This window comes from Gastrolobium bilobum, unplaced genomic scaffold (genome assembly GCF_033153095.1).
Source record: "Gastrolobium bilobum isolate Gb01-03AN ecotype WA unplaced genomic scaffold, APGP_CSIRO_Gbil_v1 utg7104, whole genome shotgun sequence".
NCBI lineage: Eukaryota > Viridiplantae > Streptophyta > Magnoliopsida > Fabales > Fabaceae > Gastrolobium > Gastrolobium bilobum.
In genome coordinates, this window is record NW_026898416.1 from 274,579 (window position 1) to 297,163 (window position 22,585).

At 32.0% G+C, this 22,585-nt stretch overlaps 2 protein-coding genes across 2 annotated transcripts; both read left to right on the forward strand.

The window, feature by feature from the left end:
* The first annotated feature begins 5,157 nt into the window (after positions 1–5,157).
* LOC133316066 (uncharacterized) lies at positions 5,158–9,601 on the forward strand. Its single transcript, XM_061517764.1, has 5 exons — positions 5,158–5,515; positions 6,831–7,094; positions 7,561–7,692; positions 7,784–7,900; positions 9,011–9,601. The coding sequence occupies exons 2-5, from the start codon at positions 6,831–6,833 to the stop codon at positions 9,350–9,352; spliced, it is 855 nt and encodes a 284-aa protein (XP_061373748.1). The 5' UTR covers positions 5,158–5,515; the 3' UTR covers positions 9,353–9,601.
* Positions 9,602–10,469: 868 nt separating this feature from the next.
* On the forward strand, positions 10,470–13,787 carry LOC133316077 (uncharacterized). Its single transcript, XM_061517776.1, has 10 exons — positions 10,470–10,629; positions 10,734–10,833; positions 10,924–11,051; positions 11,214–11,353; positions 11,465–11,533; positions 11,833–11,971; positions 12,088–12,150; positions 12,240–12,283; positions 13,323–13,424; positions 13,505–13,787. The coding sequence occupies exons 1-9, from the start codon at positions 10,539–10,541 to the stop codon at positions 13,407–13,409; spliced, it is 861 nt and encodes a 286-aa protein (XP_061373760.1). The 5' UTR covers positions 10,470–10,538; the 3' UTR covers positions 13,410–13,424; positions 13,505–13,787.
* Positions 13,788–22,585: the final 8,798 nt, after the last annotated feature.

A 22,585-nucleotide genomic window follows, 5' to 3' on the forward strand; every position in this document is an offset into this window, starting at 1 on the left:
CACGTGGTCAACGTTCGGACACGGTTTTTTTTTTGTCTTAATTTTATTTTATTAACTAAAAATAAAATAAAAAAATATTTATAAATCAATGTTTTTCTGTTATGAAATTTGACATGAAAAATTAACTTAATACGAAAAATTATCTTTTTTATATTTATTTTATGAAATTTAAATATTTGATTGGTTATATGACTTATTATGAACTATTATATGTATTAAATATAAATTTTATTATATATATTAAAAATATTATTTAATATCAAAACGTGTCCCAGCGTGTCGAAATATGCCATTTTTTAGAATTAATGTGTCGGTGTGTCATGTCGTGTCATGTTCTGTGTCAGTGGTGTCCGTGCATCATAGAAATTAGTTAGGGAAAGTCAGACTTTAGCGTAAATAAATTACATCTAATATTCAAAGCATAAATTCGCTTATTAATTTGATAGAAATTAAATTATAAGTATGTCCCGACTTGTTTTTAAAAAATATAAAGTTTGCCTTCGCTTATCAAGCTAACCAAGCCTTCAAAAATAGCATATTGCACTTTGAGAATTATAAGTTATGAAAACTACATCCTAAAATATTAATAATTTAATTATGTTGCTATAAATAAAATAATAATAAATTGAATCAAAAAGTATTGATTTTTAATTATAAAACTAAACTTTTATTTAATTTAACGAAATTTAAATATTTAAACACACATATTCACATGTAGTAATAAAAATAATAATAATAATTTAACAAAGAAAATTTCTTAATATCTATATTTTTTGGAATTTTTAATTATACTTAAAAAATAAAAAAAAATAAATCAAACTTTATTTTTACTGTTACATTAAATATATATTATATAATTAACGTTTAATTTATATTGATATTAAATATCAAAATTATATTTAAGTGTGATTCATAAAATTATTTCGGTTCACATTTATTATATTTTAAAGAATTAATTTTAACTTATATTTAATATATTTTAAGAAAATTATATTTATATAGTAAAAAAATATTTATTTGTATTGTATTATTTTCACTTGTATTTATACTATTTGAGTGATTAACCATTGTGTCCCTGTATTTAATTTTTTTTACCACTTAGCCCCTTTTAAACTATATATTAATTTTAACCTTATATTAAAGGAAAATATTACTTTTTTTTCACATAAGATAACTTATCTCGTGTTCTCTCACTTCAATTATTTTTTCTTTTTTCTTGTAATGGTGGGACCCACTTATTTTCTCTTTACAACATAATATAATTATCTAATGTGAAAGGAGACTAATAAAGTCCTATATTAAAACTATGGGTTATGTTTATCTCATTTTACATGAGATAAACAAATTTCTTACATACACAAAAAGGTATTGAGTCTAACCACTCTTTTTTATCTCTCCTCTTACCTGTGGGTCCCACTTATAATTTTATTTTTACAACATGAGATAGTTTTTTTTTACAACATAAGAAAAATATTTTCCTAAAACTATATATCAATCTACTCGAGTAACTCAGACAAGTCGGTAACTCAACTCTTGATCCACGAATATTTTATATTCAAACTAAATTCTAATGTCTTATACATATGTAAATGGACTTGTGATTGGTGTTTGTGGGTCCTTTACAATTGAGGGGAGTCCTCATTCAATTCATGGTGTCAAAACATAATTTTCTATTGATTTTCAATATAACTTGTTAAATTGGGTTTTTTTTTTTTTTTTGATAACAAAATTGGGTTTTTTTATTAATCCATGCTTATTGTTATATTATGCATACACATGTTTGGACTTCATATATGGATTAGAGGGTTCAAAACAATTGAAAACAATCTTCATCCAAGCTATTTACCCTAAACTAAGTCTTATATACATACTTATATCCAAGTGGCATTGCTTTTAAAGATTTATGCTCATTTACTTTGTCATTCTCAAAACCCATGAAGGAAGTATTTATTGGAAAATTATTTGACCAAATCCCCTTCAGGAAATTTTTCATCACCTACATTTTGAAAAGTTACGCAAAATAAAAATAAAAAAAAAACAATTTGGAGAATCAAGCCAAAAGTTAGGCATTTCAAAGTTTACACAATTTTAAGGGATCAAAAACTTGGATGGAAACTGTTCTCAATTGTTCTGGACCTGTAAATACTCATCTCGAGTCAATTTATACATGTACAAGACATTAGAACTTTACCTAAATTAAAAAAAATTGTGGATCCAAATTTGAGTTGTCCACTTGCCTGAATTACTCGAGTAACTGGGTCGATTACTACTAGAATAAGTCATTTACTCGAATAACTAACTATCAACGTAGTTAAATAGAGACATGTTGATCTATAGTTTGAAAAGAGAGACAAAGTTATATATTTTTTTTAAAAAGGCAAAGGGTCAATCAGCCATATTATTTTATTGAAAAAAACAAAGGCTTAGATGTCAAACATTTTAAAATAAGTCTTTGGTCTAATTTCTAAAGAGACATTTGAACGATGCCAAGCCTTTATTACTTTTAAAAGAGGTCAGCCTAAAAGCAGCCTAGGTTGTAGGAGTTTGATCATTCATCTGAATCATGTACACAAGAAAAAATTCAGAGCTCCCGATCCACATGCTTAGGGGTGTTAACGAGTCGAGCTGGGTTTTGCTCTTAAAATACTAAGTTTATATTTAAATGGGTCAACCTGACCAAGCCTGTTACCTATTATAAATATAATTATTGGCCTGTGGCCTGTCTTATTTACAAAAAAATCCTGATTTAGTCTGTTAGCCTGTTTTTAAAAAAATAAGATAATAAAAATTTATCCAAACAGAATATACAATCAATAACACTACTAATTCTATAAATATTCATAAATTCAAGGTATATCCAAACAGCATAATATAGAACAAAATAATTCAAAAACTCTATTTAACCAATAAAATGGGATGAAATAGATTTAGGAGAAAGAGAAGGCTATTACAAGTAGTATAAAAAAAATAAAAATAAAAATAATATACTAGGTCGGCCTGAGAGGTTCTAAGACCGAGCTTTTGAATTGAAGCTGAAGCCTTTTTATTAAACGAGTTTTTATACAAGTTTCAGTCTGGTGCCAACAACCAATTTTAGACATGTAAGCTTAGGCCTTCACGAGCAGAGCCAAAGACCCCTGATTTGTTTAGCACCCCTGACACTTTTAAATTTTATTTTATTTTTCTCTTTTCTCTGTACACTACTCCCAGCCGTTGTCCTATTTTTATTGGCTCGGTCCACTGATTGATTTATACATCGAGACAGTTGAAAATTTTCCCCATTTACACCCCAAACTTGTATTAAATTTAATTTAAATAATATATTCTTATATTGATATAAATTATCATTATCGTTTTTTATTTTAATCCTCACATCAATTAATTTTTTTAATTGTGAGTAAAGCATGAATCAAAATTAAATTATATAAAATATGATTTATTTATTTTCGTATTAAATTATGGCAATATGATTTCTCCTATAATACACAAAAATATTGAGGACCCTCCATTTAACATAAAATAAAAAAGCACACGGTATATTTTTTGATATGTATGCAGAATAATATATATATGTGTTGCCCTTCAATTATTGGATATTTCTTTTGCAGCAGCTGCAGATTTTTTTTGGTGCAACAGACACATAATTTTATGTGTTGTTGCAGAATTTAATTTGGCACCGACAAAAGAAGTATATTTCCGTAAATTATTTTGTTTAATAAAATACTATTTTTTTATAGACAAACAAAATACTATTTTACATAAAGGATATTTAAGCTTACAAACGAGATATAAATAATTTAAATAAATATAAAATTTGACATTTGAGATAAAAAAACAAATTTTAATATACAAATACAAAATATAACCAATTATTTTAAGATAACTGAAGCTTGAAGTAAAAATAGACTTTAATGTAAAAAAAAAATAAGTTTCATAATTTTTAAAAAATATAAACAAAATTCTAGATAGTAATAAAATAATATTTGTTAAGGAAAAATAGCAATAAAAAATCATTGGACTCAAGGGTAAAATTATATTTTATTACATGAGAATTGATTGGCGAGCTAAATATACTTTCATAATAATATCTCTAAAGACCATACCAAGCGACAGATATTCCGACAAAATCTTCAAGCCGAATTATCAGTGACAAAAAAATATATGTATATATTTACTTCAAAATTAAAAATAATAGATTTATCTTGTTTGAGCAGAATCCAAGATTACATGTGATAATTTTTTACAGAAATGACGAGTAAGAAAAAAAAGATTTTTTAAATCACGACAATATTTTATTAAATAAATTTAATATAAAATTATTAATATAGATCGAAAATATCTCAACGCATGACTCCTCTCATATTATATTTGTTATGCACTTATATGTCAATTTTTCTTCTTGACAAGTTATATAATTTTTTTTGTGTTATTTAACATAATTATATCATGTGAGATAATAACATTCATACTAGAACGAATGGAAAAGAAAGAGAAAATATTGGAATAAGTGGTTGTAAAATTATCACCATTGATTTACTTTTGCATAGTTAGAATTCTCACACGTGATATGATCACGTTAAATAATACATGAGATGATTTATTTTCAATTTATTTAACAAATATATTTTTTCTTGCATCATTTTAATTAATATGTCCAAAATCTTCACTATTGAACAATGTTTAATTTTGTAGATTGAATATACGACCTATTTAACTAATTTACTAATTTTTTAATCAAACAGATCAGTCAAGTCCCATTTTTTTTTTATCAATAATACTTGGTAAAGGAAATGAAAATAATTATCAAACTTATTTGGAATAATAATAAAAAATTAGCTCAAGCAGTAATTAGATTTAAATTTTATTTGAATTAAGACCAGAATGAATATTAAATTAATAGATATTCGCATGTGTATCTAATATATGAAGAAACAATTTCCTTATAAAAAAATTAATTTTTTTTTGGTATCCTATAAAAATATTAATTTGTTGCTAATAGATTTTCCTAAGGAGGATATTTTTTCGTTGTGAACCGGCTCACAGATTTTGATAAAAAGTAGTGGAGGACTCGAATCAGTTTTCGTTGGATCTGATATATGATCGGTCCATTATTTGACTCGAATCATCTATACCACCGGTTTACCGGTTTTGATACAGTTTTCTTTTTATCAAGAAAACTACGTCGTTGTGCAGTTTTATTCTTCTCTCAATCAGTTTGTTCTCATCAACAAACCTTGACAAGGGTTTTGCGCAATTTCTTTCGTTAATCTCTCTCCTTCTGCTACCCAACGCTTCACCTCCTTGCCTTCCATCAACCCCTTGACGTGGCTCGCGTAGAGGGTTTGGAGGCAACGTTCAAGTTCAACCCTATCGGAAGGTACGAGAGCGTTCCAGGTGAGCTCCGGCGTGAAATCGTGGACTCCGGAGAGGCGCGAATCCCAGAACCAAAGGACCGCCAGTGACCATCATTCGTAAACAGAGTTATTAATTTTGGATCTACTCGATCTCTGTTTCGGTTAGTGTTGCTTGTGAGGTTTTTTTTTGGCTTATTGCTCTGTATGTCGATACCTAACATGTTTAATGTGAACCGATAATATAATTCATTGATATTAATTTGCTCATATTTTTTTTTTTGTTAGCATGTTTCACACCTCTCTTCGAATTACAGAAACCGTGATTTTTTTGGGGGAAACAGTACATGGGATTTTTTGGCCAGGAAATTTGGTTAATCTAATAGTTCAAAGACCATACTGTAAAGAGTAGAAAGCATGAACTACATCAGACCTACTTCTTACGTCACGAGATGATTATTTAGTATTTTAAATTGAGAATCATGTTTTGAACATCTAGTAGGATCCATTAGCTCAATTTCTTCCACACAACTGAAGAAGAATCAGTAAGGTTGCATTTATGATAAATAATATATTCTTGATAACAAATATCACTTTCACACCAGTGCTAATTTCTGTTTTAGAGTTCTGTGTGTTGATACAATCATACCCTGATAAATATTCATAGCTCGTCTTGAAAAGTAACCATTTTTTCGGCCATATATAGTTTGTTAATAGAGTTTTGAGGATTGACATTTGATTAGATTAGCAACAGAATATTATCAGCCTCATGTTTGTTCCCCTGCCCCCTTGTTGGACAATGATGTGTGATTTATTGTTTTTCATATTAGAATATTTGGAAGTGATATCATTTTTGGCATGTGTTTGAGTATGCTTGTGGATTTTTAAGTATAAAATATAGATTTGCATATACTTAACCTGGTAAACCGGTGACTCACCGGTTGAACCATTAACCCAGTGACCTAGAACCTTGGCGGGTCAATGACCGGGTCGGTTCTGGTAACACTGGTATAATGTCTTTTTTTTAAAACTACAAAATAAGCCCGATGTATGATTATAATACCTGTGGCAAACCTAGAACCAATTGACGAATGGAGGTTCAGAGCAAAGTCCTTCGTTCCTTTCATGATTAGCTTCTCTCTCTTTCTCTCTCTCAGTTCGATGATGGTGTGTTGGATATCATTGCTATACCTTTTTAATTTTCCTTCACTTTGGAAGATTTGAAATTAAGGACATTCAAGATTTCACTTATTCTCTAAATCTTAGGGTTACAACTTCCCCTACTGGATGCTATTGCCATCTCGTCGATAGGGTTGGGTCCTTTACCAATTCCTATCAAGGAATAAAATCTTACCAATTTCTCTTCTGTTCTCTCTATCGTTGATTTGGCATTTTTTTTCCTCTGGATGCATAACTTGAAAACTATCATTATAAGCTCTTTATGTGATTTCAAACTCTCTGTGTATGTTTGGATCTCAGATGGCGTTGCAAGAAAAGCTAGACAGATTCAAAAAGCAGCAAGAGAAGTGCCAGTCAACCCTATCGAGCATTGCAGCTAGCAAGGTTGCTACCCAAAAACCTATGGTTCCAGTAGCTGCACATGCCCCAGCTTCTTCCAATGGAAGAAATCCAGCCCCTGCTGTCAAATTCTCAAACGACACAGAGAGGCTTCAGCATATCAACAGTATTCGCAAAGCCCCTGTGGGTGCTCAGATGAAGCGTGTTATTGATCTCCTGCTAGAGGTAACTATCCGAATTGTCATTCCATTTGCATTGTGCTTTCCTCCTTTAATGCAAATATATTGTTCCTTTGTTTTATTAGGTTCGATTTTTTGTCAGTTACTGGTGGTGCAAGTGATAGCGAATCATGATATAAAAAAGGGATTTTTAGTCAGCACTTGCATTCTTTTGGTTATTAATACTAAATTTCAAAATTGTGTCCCTAAAACACTGATTAGGAGAATTTTCTTTACCAACCTACATGATGTATGATTTTGCTTTTCTTTCAGTATCTTATGTTGGTCCTCCTACACTTAGTTGAAACAATATATACATATTTAGATGGAGGGGGGTCGCCCCATTCTGTGGTCGGGGCATGCCATAAGCCTCAAGGAGCCATGCCACTTACACATGACCTACTAATGAAATTCCTATATCAGGAATTGATTAGTTGAAATCATATTGATTTGGTGCTTGTGTTTGCTGACAGACACGACTAGCTTTCACACCAGAACAGATAAATGAAACATGCTATGTTGACATGAAGGCTAACAAAGATGTTTTTGACAATTTGAGGAAAAACCCAAAAGTAAACTATGATGGGCAGCGATTCTCTTACAAGGTAATTTTATTCATGCATATAGCTAAACCTTCATTTATTCAAATATTCCTTTAGAAAATAAATTCTTTTGTTGTTTGCTTCTGGTCTATAGTCAAAGTATGGCCTTAAGGACAAAACTGAGCTTCTTCATTTGATACGTAAATTTGCTGAGGGCATTGCTGTTATTGACCTAAAGGATGCTTACCCCACTGTGATGGAAGACTTGCAGGTAAAATGATTTTTATTTTTTTAATTCAATGAAACATCTCTTGACATTGATTTTTTAGTAACATTGGTAGTTTTTTTCATAGATATATGTCTATTCTTATTTCTCACTGATTGATTCCTGTCTATATAGTGTTTTTTGGGAGAAACATGAATTGAAACTCAGTATACCTTTGGAAGAAGATCAAATGTTATGGGTGATACACTTGTTAGCAACAGGCCTGCAATTAGGAAAGTATATGTTAGAAGAAATAAGGATGGGTGGGCCAGCCTCTCATAGTTAGGCCTTGTTATTTGCAGAGAAGTTGTTAGAGTTAGTTAGACAGCCCTCTAATTACAGTAGTAAAGGTAGGAAATACACATAGGGAGAGAATGTAAGTGAAGGCACTTGGTTGGTGAGTTTGTCTTGGAGGGAGAGACTAGGCTCTCAATCAAATTCCTGGGGAAGTTTCCTTTTTTAGGCCGTGCTTTCTCTTTTGATCTTTGGATATCATCGATAAAATTCCCATATTTTAATCCCATTATTTCCTAATTTCTGGTCCAGTTCTATCATACACTAACGCTGCACATTAGTTGGTTTTTATAAAATCATTTTGTCACTTTCTACTAACCTTTGCCATTATGTCATTAAGGCTACTACAAAGGAAATAGAAACATATTTTTATTAATCAATACAAAATCTTACTGTTTAAGGTGGTAGCTTCAATGTGGTTCAACCTTTCCTGCTACTTTCTCGTATGTTGGATTCGGAGCTGTGTTAAAATCTGGCTTTGCAATGTTCTTACTGAAGGAGTTCAGTCTGGAGGGGCATCCTGCCTAGTAGAACAAAGCCATTAAAATTCTTCCCCCTCCCATCACTTTCTTGCATTTGTTATTTCTTTTTAAAGACCATTCTCTTTGCTTGTTTTTTATTGATAGAAGAGTGAAATTTTGTGTGTTTATCGAAATATGTTAATAAGAATAGAACTATTTAGTGGAGTTGATCTAAAACGTCTATAATCAGATGACTTGCTGTGGTGATAGGTGATGTTTTTGTTGAAGTGGTGAAGAGTCAAAATCTAGTAAATAATTGGTTTCTCATGGAATAGAACCTTACAAAGCTATTGCTTTCTAGGCTTTGAAAGCTGCAGGGCAGATTTGGCTGCTGTCCAACTTTGATTCACAGGAAGACATTGCCTACCCTAATGACCCCAAAGTGCCCATTAAGGTGGATAATGACCTGAAACAGCTTTTTCGGAGTATTGAATTGCCTCGTGATATGATTGATATAGAGAAGGATCTTCAAAAGAATGGAATGAAGCCCGCTACCAACACTGCAAAGAGGAGGAGTGCAGCGCAAATTCAAGGCCTCTCTTCTAAGCCCAAGGCTAAGAGGAAGAAGAATGAAATCAGCAAAAGGACCAAGCTGACCAATGCCCATCTTCCAGAGCTTTTTCAGAACTTGATCAATTCCTGATTAACTCGCAGAAAGTGTTGGATTTGATGACAGAGATAATTTGTTAGCTTAAACTAGATCAGCAGAGTAAAATATACTCCGGAGTTTCTTATTGCTCTGCCCTACTCTTGATATTCGTTTTCAATTTTTATACATCATGGCTGAAGCCAATGGACTGTTGTGCTCTATAGCAACTCTCTTAATAAATTGTGAGTCCATGTATATTATTAGAACCCTGTTCGATATTTTATTTCCAGTTCTTGTTAGATAACCTTTTTTTTTTTTACAAAAGTTATTACTAGATTGAAAGTTAAATTTTTTCTGCAAGCTCTTTATTCAACTTTGGAATTTAACCTACCCATAGTTTCAGGAGTAGGTTTGGTTAAAAATAGCCTAGATTCAATGTGAGCCATGAACGGGATCTTAACTTTGTACTTGCTCTGTTGCTCTACCTATTATCGTAATCATTATTATTACTAACTGCTGGCGTATGTGTGGCTGGCTGCGTGTGTCGAAAAATGCTGCTCAGCATAACTAATTGCATCGAATAAAAAATGAAAGAAAACGTTGAGACATTTTCTATGAAATTTACTTTGGTAGATATTCTACAAACCGAAATATTACGTACAACTTTTTCTGTGTGCGGCACACGAAAATAAATTAACCGTTGATTCAAAGAAAAAAGAAATATAGCGGGTAAGAGACAAAAAAAATGAAAGAAAAAATTGGACGGCGAAGGTTCATGTGTGGCACACAAAAATGTAATCAAAGGATGGTGAATTGGTGATAGCGGGACTTTTTTGAGGAAAGGATGTTTTATATAAATATGACTGTTCATTTGTAAATGATTTACAATATATAAAATTATTGCAAATATTTAATCATTTCTCTGTAAAAAAATATTAAAATTATAGTAAGAAAGAAATGTAAATTTTGAAAGTTGTTTACAAGTTTAATCATTTGTTAAAAAAAAAGTATACATGAGTGATGAGAAGCAGGACTCGAGTGTGCAGCATGAAACCTGGCTCACTTAAAATATAAGGCGCCAAATTATGCGTGGTATTTAAATGAAAGGCGAGTTGTTTTATCCTGAACCACCCATTATTTTCCTGGGTTTTGTTTTTATGATATACAAACATATACCTTAAAATAATATCTCTCTTTTATCTGGGAAGCAAAAGCAACGGAAAATTCAAAGGCTCTGAAAATGGGTTTTGCATTACAATGCTCAAATTATGGCTATTCTATTTGTTTCCCTCATCGATTCCCCTTCTCCCAAACCCCTCTATCTTTTCACGGTGCGTTTGTTCAACTCTCCTCTCAACTCCCACTTTCGATAACGGAACATCACCATTTACTGCATTAATTCGAGTTACTTTATTTTGTCGAATTTCTTTCACAGCTTACCACTGGAACGGATTCAAGAGTGCTCGAGAGAATCACAAAGTGGTACTTTCTGCTATGGACGAGCGAAGCTCCAACCTCGGTTCCCAGAGGAAAAGGTCTTCGTTATTTATTATTACATTTTTAGTTTCAAATTCCCCTTTTCCTTGTGATCATAAATATGATGAATGTTTTTTAATTTCATGTAGAAAAATTGTGGAACACGTTTGTCTGCTCAGAGCAAAGGAAGATTTATCAGAAGAGGAAGAGAACGACATGCTGGATTATTTGTACACAACACAGTATCAAATGGGTGGTGTTGTTGCAATTTCATTAGGTAAGGTGTGGGCGAGTTTAGTGTGGATAGCCACATACATTGCCTGTACATAGCTTTAGCTACCTAGCATTGATTAACTCCGCATACAGCTTCTAGTGCTAGGTTTTTGTTGCCAACGAGATAACAACACCTTTTAATGTGATGACCTTGTTACCACTGTAGGGCGCATTTCTGCTCCAAATCCTGAGCACTATACGCATGCTCTATATATGCGGTTTCAGAGGAAGGAAAATCTCGAAAAGTTCTACGAGAATCCCTTTTACTTGAAAGTTCTCAAGGACCATGTAATGACTTACTGCCATGTATGCACCAACATGTAAACACCGATTCTCTGTTCCTTTACTTTTCTATTATTGTTTAGTGAACCTCACTGTGAATGTCTTAACTTGGTCCTCTACTGAGTTCTGTTTCAGGGATTAATTAATGTCGATTATGAGTCCGAAGTGGAAGATGATATGCTTTCTATATTTCGCAAAGGAGAGGTTGGGACTAACTTACTTTCCTCTTCTCGATTTATAAATTAAAGGGTTGTTCATTAAATATTGATGTCCCAATTCATATTTGACCATGACCTAGGGACCACAGATTTTATGTTCATTATAAAAATGATAGACAGCATTGTAAATGGAAATTGACATAAATGCATCTGTGTTCTAGGTATTTGTTTCTTTGTACTTTAGATTCATCGACCTCTTTTTTGTTCATGTCTCTTTGTGGTATGCTCGGTTTCTGATTCTAAAAATAAATATTTGGGGGTGGTTCAAATGAATACTGTGGCCAGGAGTTCAACCATGGTGTGGAGTTTGTGCTTCTGATATCATTTAATAAGGTTGCATTGGGTAATCTGGTGGAACATGCATTGGCCTCTCTGGCATCGATGATGTTGGGATCTCCTTCCTTGATAGTCCAATTTACTCAAGGCATGCTTCCACTTTTTCAGTTATTGCCTTCTTAGTTTTTATTTAACTTGGTTAAGGATTGTATTAAGAAAATATTTTTCACTAAGTTTTTATACCTATTACTATTCAATTGCCAGGTCTTAATTTTAGTCCAAGCTCTAAGGAGTATACTCATGGAGTAGTGATACGATTTCGATCAGGTGATCTCAATCTCATGGTCTGTAACATCTGATTTTCTTTCTCCTTGGTCATGTTGACTGGTACTGGTGCATGATGGCATGTTTTGCAGTTGAGGCATTCAAGATATTTATACACAGCAAAGAGTACCAAGATGTAAGGAACCTAATTTGTTGTTTCTTGCACATTTAGACAACAATGCTTGGGTTGTTATTTGTTATACAACTTTTGGTCTAAAGTAGCATGTGCTTAAGTAATAGATGTTATATTCTCCTTCATGGAAGGGCCGGCTTGGCTCAGCGGTAAGCTTGCTTGCCGTGGTGTGTCAGGTCGCGGGTTCGAATCAGCCTCTCTGCAAAAAGCAGGAGAAAGACTGCCTAGAGTATTCCCTTCCCCAGACACTCACGAAGTGGGTATTTGAACTGGGTCGGCCCTTATTCTCCTTCATGCCATGTTCAAATGCAAAATGATTCCAAATGTCTCTGATAGAGTCCTCTAACCCAAATACAAAACAACAACAGAGAGAGAACAAGGTATTTTTGGTCTGGTAACCCAGAATTTTCATATATTTATGGAAAATAGAGACAATTACAGAACTAATGACAGTGAAACAGAGACACAATGGCAAGGAAAAGGAAATTTACAAGGAACTGGAAATGAAATAACAATACGGAAATGTAAAAGATAATGTGAGACAATTGGAGAGGCCTCACTCTCTCCCAAAGTTCCAATCCAATGCCATATTCTAGATGCCGCACACTTCACATTCCTCTTCTATTTATTATCCACACCCACTTCTAGAATATTCTCTACTAACTAACCATTTTGCCGAGTCAATATTGAGAGGTGGGAATATGCTATAATGCTTCCTACACTACTCTTATACGACTGTCGTATCAGTCTCCCTTTTCAGTAAACAATATAATTCAGAATTTTTGTTTGGGTTCATGCTGTCATTTTCTCTTGGTAAGTGACAAAATTCTGATTTGTTGGCTGACACTGTCGTTTTTACTTGGGCATTTTTCATTTTGATTATATTAACCCATTGAGATGAACTTCTGATGACAAAGTTGAAATATAATTTCCTAGAGCTAAATATATTTTATAAAACTGAACTAATACCACTGTTTTTAATTATATCTTTTGGAAAACAACCACAGCAAGAATCTAAATTGTCTTTGAATTTGGAAAACAGATATGGTTGTCTAAGTTCCAGCCTATTGTCCAGAAATCATTGTCTCTTCATTTCTCTGTTGATCCAGTGGGAACTGAGATTATGTAGTGAGGATGACTTACGGTAAGTTTTTACTATTTACTTAATTGGCTTAGGTGGAAGTGAGATACATATTCCTCATATTTTATGCCATATTCTTGCAGGTTTTCAACAAGAGATGCGGCTTGGTTTCCTCTTCCTCTCAAGAACAAGGATGAAGGTTATTTACCGCTTTCTCTTTCCACTTACACGTTCTTTTGCTCTGAATTATGAATATAGTGTAGGTGTCCACTTCTTTCTGCAACATTCTGTAACTTAATTGCCTCAAGGAAGTTTTTGTTGCTTATTTGCATACCTGTATAATTTGTATATGTATATTTTCTAAATGCTTAATAGGTTCTGGACCTGCTATCTTCTATTGCTTTGGTTAAATTTGCTGTTACTTAACGTCAAAATTAGGCCTACAAGATACTCTTCTATTTTTCCTAGAAGTTATCGTATACATGCAATACAATAGATTTTATGGAGGTATGCTAATTTAATAGGTATTGTTAGGGGTGATCATGGATCTAATTTGACTTGATGACCAAATCAGTCCCATCCAAACCAGTCCATAAAATGTGTTGGATTGAATAATCGAGTTGATTTTGGTTCAACCTGAACCCACCCAATCTCAATCGGTTCAGGACTTCAGGTATCGGATTTTGCTTCTTCTTTTTTCCAACCTGAATATGAACCAAACTAATTATATTAATTTTTATATTTTTTAAAAATGTTTTTAAAACTATCAACCCATTCATTCGTTCTGAACCAACCCAACTATAATCAGATTGGGTTGGTTTGGGTTGATTAAAAAAAAAAGCTCTCTATCAGACCTTACCCAACCTGACTAAACTTGATCGATTTGGTTTTTAGTTTTGCCCAAAACTGACCTAACTCAACCAGTGATCACCCCTAGGTATCAGTTCAGCCACTATGACGAGTAATGTCTTGTGGGGGGCAGGGGTTGGACAAGGTGATCTTGAGTTGAAGTCTAGTCAGGGAATGCATTATTTTTCTTCAGCAACCCCACTGAATTTTTTTTCTTATCCATCACTAGCTTCTTGATCCTAGTCTTTTGCATGATCATGAACAAAGTTTGAGTCAGTATGCATGTATGTCAAGTGTCTACCTTCTTTGTTTGCATTTTCCACCATGGTGTATCATCTATCTTGGAGTTGTTTAAAAACAGAGTTTGTTCATCTGAATTGAGAATCAGATGAACAAACATACAAATACACTATGACTCTGATGTTTTAATTTAAAATTTTCAACAACATGAATTCTGCAGTAGTATTCCTGTCGCTGGTGACATATAATTAAGCCAAATTTGTCAGTAATATGCTGACATATTTTTCTTTTGGCTGTTGACTAAATATACAGGTTTTGCTTTTTTACACGCAGACTACTCACTCATGTTTAACCTTTCTTGTTAAAACTCTTATTATCTATGTTGTTTTTAATTATTTTACGGGGAATTGAATGAAAGTAATTAGTGAATATTACCAAAAAGGAACTCATGATAAAATATCTAACATGAAGGAAAAATGGTCAGGTTTTAAATCACCAAATTCTGTTACACAATCACCTAAATATGTTCCCTTCCCAGTCCATAATTTAATATTTAAAAAATCAATTCAATTCAAAAGTTTAAATTATTAGGTGAGAACATATGGATTAATTTTATATATTGAATTATATTTCTAATACTCTCTTTTACACAAGAACTCATTGGACTTAAAGATAGATAATGCATTACCCATCTACCTTTTGTTAAAAAATTCACAATATTTATTAAAAGAATAGGGGTGACAAGGATCATCTTTAAACCATTTTGTCATAGAGACCTTGATACTATATAAAAAATTAATTTAATCCAAGTTGTTAGGTAAAGGTAAATGAATAATTTTATATATTATATTATATTATACTGCTAACATAATAAAAGTTCCTTTTGTATACTTCTCCTCAGAAATCATTCAGATACCCAACTAGGGTAGTACATAGATCATAGCGTAGCCTTTTAAATATAATTTACCTTTCACAATTTACAAGGACAAACTTTAGTTTTTGGGCAAATGTCTGCATATTTCATTATTTTTCCACCGAAAGTACAGTTTCTGTGTCTTTGGAAGACTAGGCTTATGATTCTCCCAAACTTTATCTATTCTACATCTCTTATGGGAAACTAAAATATTTTACAGTATAAGCCTGCAAAAACTTGTATAACTTCATAAATAGCAGATTGCTAGATAGTTGATCAGTTATGGAGTGGGTTTGGACCCCCTGGAACATCTCGGAGAGAAACTCCATAAATTGGGTGGACCTCTTTTGTGATGGGTCCCTGTTGTGTCTTTGTATAGAAATGCCATGAGATTGAGAACTGCTGAAAAGAGATGCTTTTTTCCGTTTGCTCGATTTCTTTACTCATCCATCTGCTAGCCTCACAGCAACTTGAGAGCTGGCTAATCATCAATATGATCATCAAGATCAGAAGTGAGAACCTTGAATATTGAATTGCCATGACTGCAGTTTTGTGAGAGACTGAAAATTCCAACTACACAATTGCAAAGAGAAGGGCTGGATTTAGTTTGTTCCCTTATGCAGGACGGTTTATTGCCCTTTAATATGAGATCAGGGAAGCTGTAGCGAACATAGAGCCAAAACTAAATTAGTTTTAATGAAATGGCCAAACTGCCCATTGATCATAAATGGATTTGCATTCAAACAAACTAAACTAGTTGACAAAACAGATTGATGATTGAGAGGTTGTGCTTGTTTTGGCACAGTTGTAACTGGTAATATATATATATATATATATATGGCAAAATGATTTCTGCAGCTGCTGTACCTACAGCAAGTAAGGATCCGCGTCCGGATCCTAGGATACGGCAACGGATCCTGAGTTTTTTTTTTTTAAAAAAAAAAAAATCGTGGGGTCCACTTTTCTGTGTCAGCTGTAGATAACACTATTTACGGCTGCTGCAGAAATGTTAAGCCCTATATATATATATATATATATATATATATATATATAATATATATATGAGGTAGGATCCTTTGATACCAGTGTCAAATTTCAAATTTGACACCTCATCTGATAGCTGTTAGATAAAAAAAGATCAACGGCGTCATATGCTTACAAATCAGAGTTGTTGATTTTTTTTATCTAACGGCTATCAGATGAGGTGTCAAATTTCAAATTTAACACTGATGTCAAAGGATCATAGCTCTATATATATATTGGTACACTACTGGTAATATATATATATATATATATATATATATATATATATATATATATTGGTACATTACTGGTAATATATTTTAGTTCAAGTCATTTTGTTGGAATTTCACTCTGGTGATTCAAATAGAGCTTTGAGATTAGCTGGGAGAATATTATTGGATCTTCTGCATTAAATTTGACTCTGATAAAAGCTGAGCTTTTGAATAATATAGTCCAAGGAAGCAAGAGTCCTCTTTCAGTCTTTTGTCCTATTAGCTCTGGTGGAGTGCCAATTTAAAACACAGCTTACAAAAGGATGAGGATGTTGACTTTTCTATCAATTGGGTCTATTATTGTGCAGGTCATTTAGACGTTAGATAATTTAATTGTGTGATAATTATTGCGAGGACTTGTCTGTGCTTTCATCGCCACCGTGTGTCTGGATCAGAATAACAAGTGATGTGCATGAGTTGAACCGAATTAGTTTTTTTAAAAAATTGAATCGAATTGGTTTAAATGGTTCGATTCGAAAGTGGTTCGGTTCGAAATCGGTTCGGAAACGGTTCGGTTTTGAACCGGTTCAGGTCAATCCTCTTTTGAAAAGAAAAAAAATTAAAATATTAAAAAATAAAGTTATAAAAATTAAATTGGTTCGGTTTGAAAGCAGTTCGGTTCAGAAACGGTTTGGTTTGGTTTAAAATAGTTCGGTTCTTAAACCGATTTTAAAAACCGGTTCTAAAACTTGGTTCGGTTTATGAACTGATTCTTTAAAAACCGGTTATTTTAAAAAGCGATTTAGTTCATGGTTCGGTTCAATTTTTTTGATTATTTTGCACATTCTTAATTCTGGTGCATATTTTCTGAGTCAGATGTTAATCAGATACGATATTGAAGGATTGCCAATTTGCCGTGCCTTCGGTAGCTTTCCTTAGTTACCTCATTCTGTCAACGCCAAAATCATCATCGTCTAGTATTGATGCCGCACCAGCGATTATCTAAATGCTTGTTTGAGAGTTCTTATTTTTAATTTTTCTTTTTCTTATAAGGAGAAATTCAATTCAATATAATTTTATAAAATTTCTTATCATAAAAAAAAAAAGTGAAAAGCTAAAAGTTTTCAGGAAAAAAAAAATTTAAGATATTTTTTTAAAGATGTATATTAACTTTTTAGATTTCTTATATTTATTTTTTAATTATATTCTTATTCTAAATTTTTATTTATAAATTTTATTATTTATCCTTGTAATTTACCCTAATAGCAAATCATTACATCTTCATTGCTTCAAAACTCTAAAAACAATCATATATAATTATCAAATAATTTTTAGCTTTATTTTTTAAACTCTTTTTAAATTTTAACTTAAAAATAGCTTTTAATTAAAAAAAAAATGTTTCAAACAGGCTTTAAGTCTTTTCCTAGTTAAAATTATGAGCCTTTAAGAATAGAATCCCTAATAAGAAATCAAAGAGAATGGGTTTTTCAATTAACAATTCATATAACCCTTTTTTTTTCCACATCTGGTATTACCAGTATATACATACCGTTCCATATTATCATGTTCTTGTATCGAAAGTTAATGACTTTTGTGTTGATGAAGAGATACTAAAGTGTGCATTTGAACGAGTTAAATAATATTTTTTGGAAGTTATCCTTCCTAGTTTACACGATAAATATTAAAACTTATTTTTGTTTTTTGTTTTTAGTTTTTGATTTATTTTTTTAAAACAAACTTATCTAATAATTATAATATTTTAGGCACTTTTTTAATTAAAACACTTTTCTAATAAAAAGATTAAACAAACAGGCTCAAAATAGGTTTGGTGTAGACATATTTGTTAATGGTTGCAAGCATCGTACTATTTAGCACACAAGACTGTAGATGAAACAATATGAATTTGTAATTGAATGGACTTACTAGGGCTGGAGTCTCAATTTGCATTAAATAAAAATTAAAAAACTAGAGTCATTTTCAATCATCGGTTTATTTGGAAATATGTATAAGCCCGTGCCGACAACTTAGGATCTAGCCTTACTGTGGTTACCCCAATGTATAGAATATGTCACATCTAAAGGTCATGACGATATGCAAGTCTCACGCAATTATTTAATATGCTTCAGGGTTATTGTAATCCTTTCATTCAAAAATCAACACATCTAATAATTTTTTTTTCTCTTTTCTCTTCTCTATCCTCAATCTTTTCTCTTTTTCTCTCATCTCAGTCCCACCCAATTTCTTTTCCTCCCTGACCACAATAACTTCGCTCAACCCTCACTGTGGTAAGTGCTAATCCCACATGTATAGAATATGTCCAGATTTAAAGTGTCCTAGCGATATTGCTTGTAAGTTTTCAGCACGTCTTAAATAAATTGGTTACTCTTGGGATAGAACAAAGATTCTTCCAAACAATTTTCTCGTTGTTAAAATCATTTTTATAAAAATTGGCTGACCCAACTGGTTCGAGGGAATGGATCTTCTTATGTTAATAAGTGATTATGTAATCATGTTATTTGATTATAATCACTCATTAATGATGAGATAAGAGAGAGAAAAATATATAATTTTTAAATGAGTAGTTGTGATCAAATAACAAGATCACATGATCACTTTTTCATATGAGATGATCTAAATCCAATTCAACCAATTGACCCGTAAATCAAATTTCCAAATGGTCTAATCCAAGTATTAAATCAGTTATGTATATAACCAGTACCGTAGCAGAGTCAATGATGGATTCGAGTATCATAAAAGCAGTTCAAACTTCATTAAATCCAAGTTGATCAACACAAGTTCCGTGATAACATCTTAGGCTTCTTAATTCTTGAAGCCTTGCAGATTGAGTTTGATTAATGATTACTGTTACATGTTTCTTATTGCATCCTAATGGGGTACCAATTTGACAACTGATTAACAAGGCAAACCCTAGTCGGCTTAATATGACCACGGTTGTCTAGGTAAGGTGTTTTCGTGAGATAATCTAGTGGCCCCATAATTGCAAATATTGGAGACCGAACATCAAAACAAATTAACATTCTCTTCTGGTGTTGATGTTGATAAGCTCTATTAAGGACAAAACTAGTTTAATACCCATGCATGAAATAATATAAAAGATTTGATTTTAGTTACAGTTAATATTATGTATATGGCCAGAATGACAATCTAGGAATACTTAATTAAAAAAATTTTATATCTTCATTAATATATATATATATATATATATATATATATATATATATTAATAAACCACATGTATTATCCACAAGAGGTAATCCTGTTCGGGACGAGTTCATAATTAAGGCTTTAAACTCTTTCCAAAGATGGTACTGGGGAGGATCGAACATATACTCTCACCTCCACCTACTTAGTTCTCATGTGCCAATTGAGTTACCATCATTTCACGAGATAAGAGATATTTAAATTAATTTAAAATTTAGAAAGTAAGAAAATAATTTATTATTATTTAGAGGGATAAGAACATAATTTATCTCTTTAGTGAAAGCATCGTTTATAATTAATCGAATATGAATTCAAACTTTTTAAAATTGAAATATAAAAATCAAGACTATAGACAAGAAAGTGTGAATTCGAAGAAAAAAAAAATTTAAGATTGACACGAAAACTTGGTTTGACTGGTACGCCCCATTAACCGATCTCCCATAATGGTTCAACAACATTACGGTCACTTTTTCATCGATAGTAGGGTGTTAATGGGCTGAGTTGAGTCAAATTTTGGTCTTAAGAGATTAAGTGTGTGTTTAAACCGTTATAAATATAATTATCGGCCTGTGACCTGAATTATTTACAAAAAGTAAAAGTCCGGTTTAGCCTGTTAGCCTGTTTTTAAAAAATAAATAAGACAATAACAATTTATTTAAACAGAATATACAATCAACAACACTAGCAATTCCATAAATATTCATAAATTTAATGTATATTTAAAAAGCATAATATAGAACAAAATCATTCAAAAAGTCTGTTTAACCAATAAAATAGGGTGAAATAAATTGAAGAAAAAGGGAGCGCTATTATAAATAGTATAAAAAATATAAAATATAAATAAAAAATAATATATTAGACCAGCCTGAGAGGCTCTAAGGCCGAGTTTTTGAATTGGAGCCTGAGGCCTTTTTATTAAATAAGCTTTTATACAAGTTCAAGCAAGCATGGTGTCAACAAACAAATAAGTTTTTAGACATGTAAACTCAGACCTTCACGAACAGGTCAAAAATCTCCGTTCGTTTAGCACCCGTAATCGATAGCCATGTCACATATCCAACATGGGCTTAAGAAAGTTTGGACCAACCTAGGGACCACAGATTCTATGTCCATTATAAATGGAAATGAACATAAATGTATCTGGGTTCTAGGTATTTGTTTCAATGTCTCTTGGTTAATGAGAAAAGTCTAATTTGTTGGCTGATACTGTCGTTTTTACTTGGGGATTTTTTATGTTGATTATATTAACACAAAAAGATGAACTTCCGATGACCAAAATTGAAATATAATTTCCTAGAGCTAAATGTATTTTACAAAACAGAACTAATACCACTGTTTTTAACTATATCTTCTGGAGAACAACCACAGCAAGAATCTAATTTGTCTTTGAATTTGGAAAACAGATATGGGTGTCTAAGTTCCAGCCTATTGTCCAGGAATCATTGTCTCCTCATTCCTCTGTTGATCCAGTGGGAACTGAGATATATGTAGTGAGGATGACTTATTGTAAGTTTTAACTATTTACTTACCAGGCATATGTGGAAGTGACATACATATTTCTCGTATTTTATGCCAAATGCTTGCATGTTTTCAACAAGAGGTGCGGCTTGGTTTCCTCTTCCTCTTAGGAACAACAGTGAAGGTTATTTCCCGCTTTCTATTTCCACTTGCACGTTCTTTTGCTCCAAATTATGAAAATAGTATAGGTGTCCACTTCTTTCTGCAACATTCTGTAACTTAATTGCCTTGGGAAAGTTTTTGTTGCTTATTTGCATACCTGTATAATTTGTATATGTATATTTTCTACATGCTTAATAGGTTTCTGGACCTACTATCTTATATTGCTTTGGTTAAATATTGCTATGTTAACGTCAAAATTAGGCCTACAAGATACTGTTTAATTTTTCCTAAAAGTTGATGTATACATGCAATGCAATATATTTTAGAGTAAATATCATTTTGAATCCGAAACCATTTTAATTCCTTATAAAAAAAGTACTTATATTAGTTCTTTTTGATAGATTAAGGTGAGTTTTCTTTACATTTTAGAAGAATTACAATTTCATAGAACTGAAACTTGACCACTAAGTCAACTTTTTTTTTTTCCTAAGGTTTTTTTATTGAGAATCCGAAAAAGTATTTACTCTAAATTTTATCGACTTATGCTTTTATAATATGTATTGTTAGGGGTGATCGTATTCGTGGGTCTAATTTGACTTGATGACCAAATCAATCCCACCGGCCGAATGAACCCGGCCATATAAACTTGATTGATTTGGTTTTTAGTTTTGCCCGAAACCTAGGTATCAGTTCAACCACTATGGCAAGAGTAATGTTTTGAGGGGGGCAGGGGTTGGACAAGGTGATCTTGAGTTGAAGTCTTGTCAGGGGATGCATTATTTTTCTCCAGCAACCCCACTGAAAGAATTTTATTCTACACCTTGGAGTATCATCTATCTTGGAGTTGTTTAAAAACAGAGTTTGATAATCTGAATTGAGAATCAGTTGAACAAACATAAATACATTATGACTCTGATGCTTTTATTTAAAATTTTCTACAGCTTAAATTCTGCAGTAGTATTCCTGTCGTTGGTGACATAATTATTAAGCTAAATTTGTCAGTAATATGCTGACATATTTTTCTTTTGGCTGTTGACTAGATTTAGTGTCTGTTTGGATCTTCTATTTTTTAAGTTACAAGCTATTTATAAGCTAAGTTACGTCAAACAAGTTTTTAGAAAAACTCTTATAATGAAAAACTTTTT

What these genes read in the sequence shown, in the direction of transcription:
- LOC133316077 (XM_061517776.1), top strand. Translation starts at nt 10,539, where the DNA reads ATGGGTTTTGCATTACAATGCTCAAATTATGGCTATTCTATTTGTTTC. An exon ending in CTCGGTTCCCAGAGGAAAAG is followed by an intron (nt 10,834 to 10,923) that starts GTCTTCGTTATT and finishes AATTTCATGTAG; the next exon opens with AAAAATTGTGGAACACGTTT. An exon ending in ACAGCAAAGAGTACCAAGAT is followed by an intron (nt 12,284 to 13,322) that starts GTAAGGAACCTA and finishes TTTGGAAAACAG; the next exon opens with ATATGGTTGTCTAAGTTCCA.
- LOC133316066 (XM_061517764.1), top strand. Translation starts at nt 6,831, where the DNA reads ATGGCGTTGCAAGAAAAGCTAGACAGATTCAAAAAGCAGCAAGAGAAG. An exon ending in TTATTGATCTCCTGCTAGAG is followed by an intron (nt 7,095 to 7,560) that starts GTAACTATCCGA and finishes GTTTGCTGACAG; the next exon opens with ACACGACTAGCTTTCACACC. An exon ending in GGCAGCGATTCTCTTACAAG is followed by an intron (nt 7,693 to 7,783) that starts GTAATTTTATTC and finishes TCTGGTCTATAG; the next exon opens with TCAAAGTATGGCCTTAAGGA.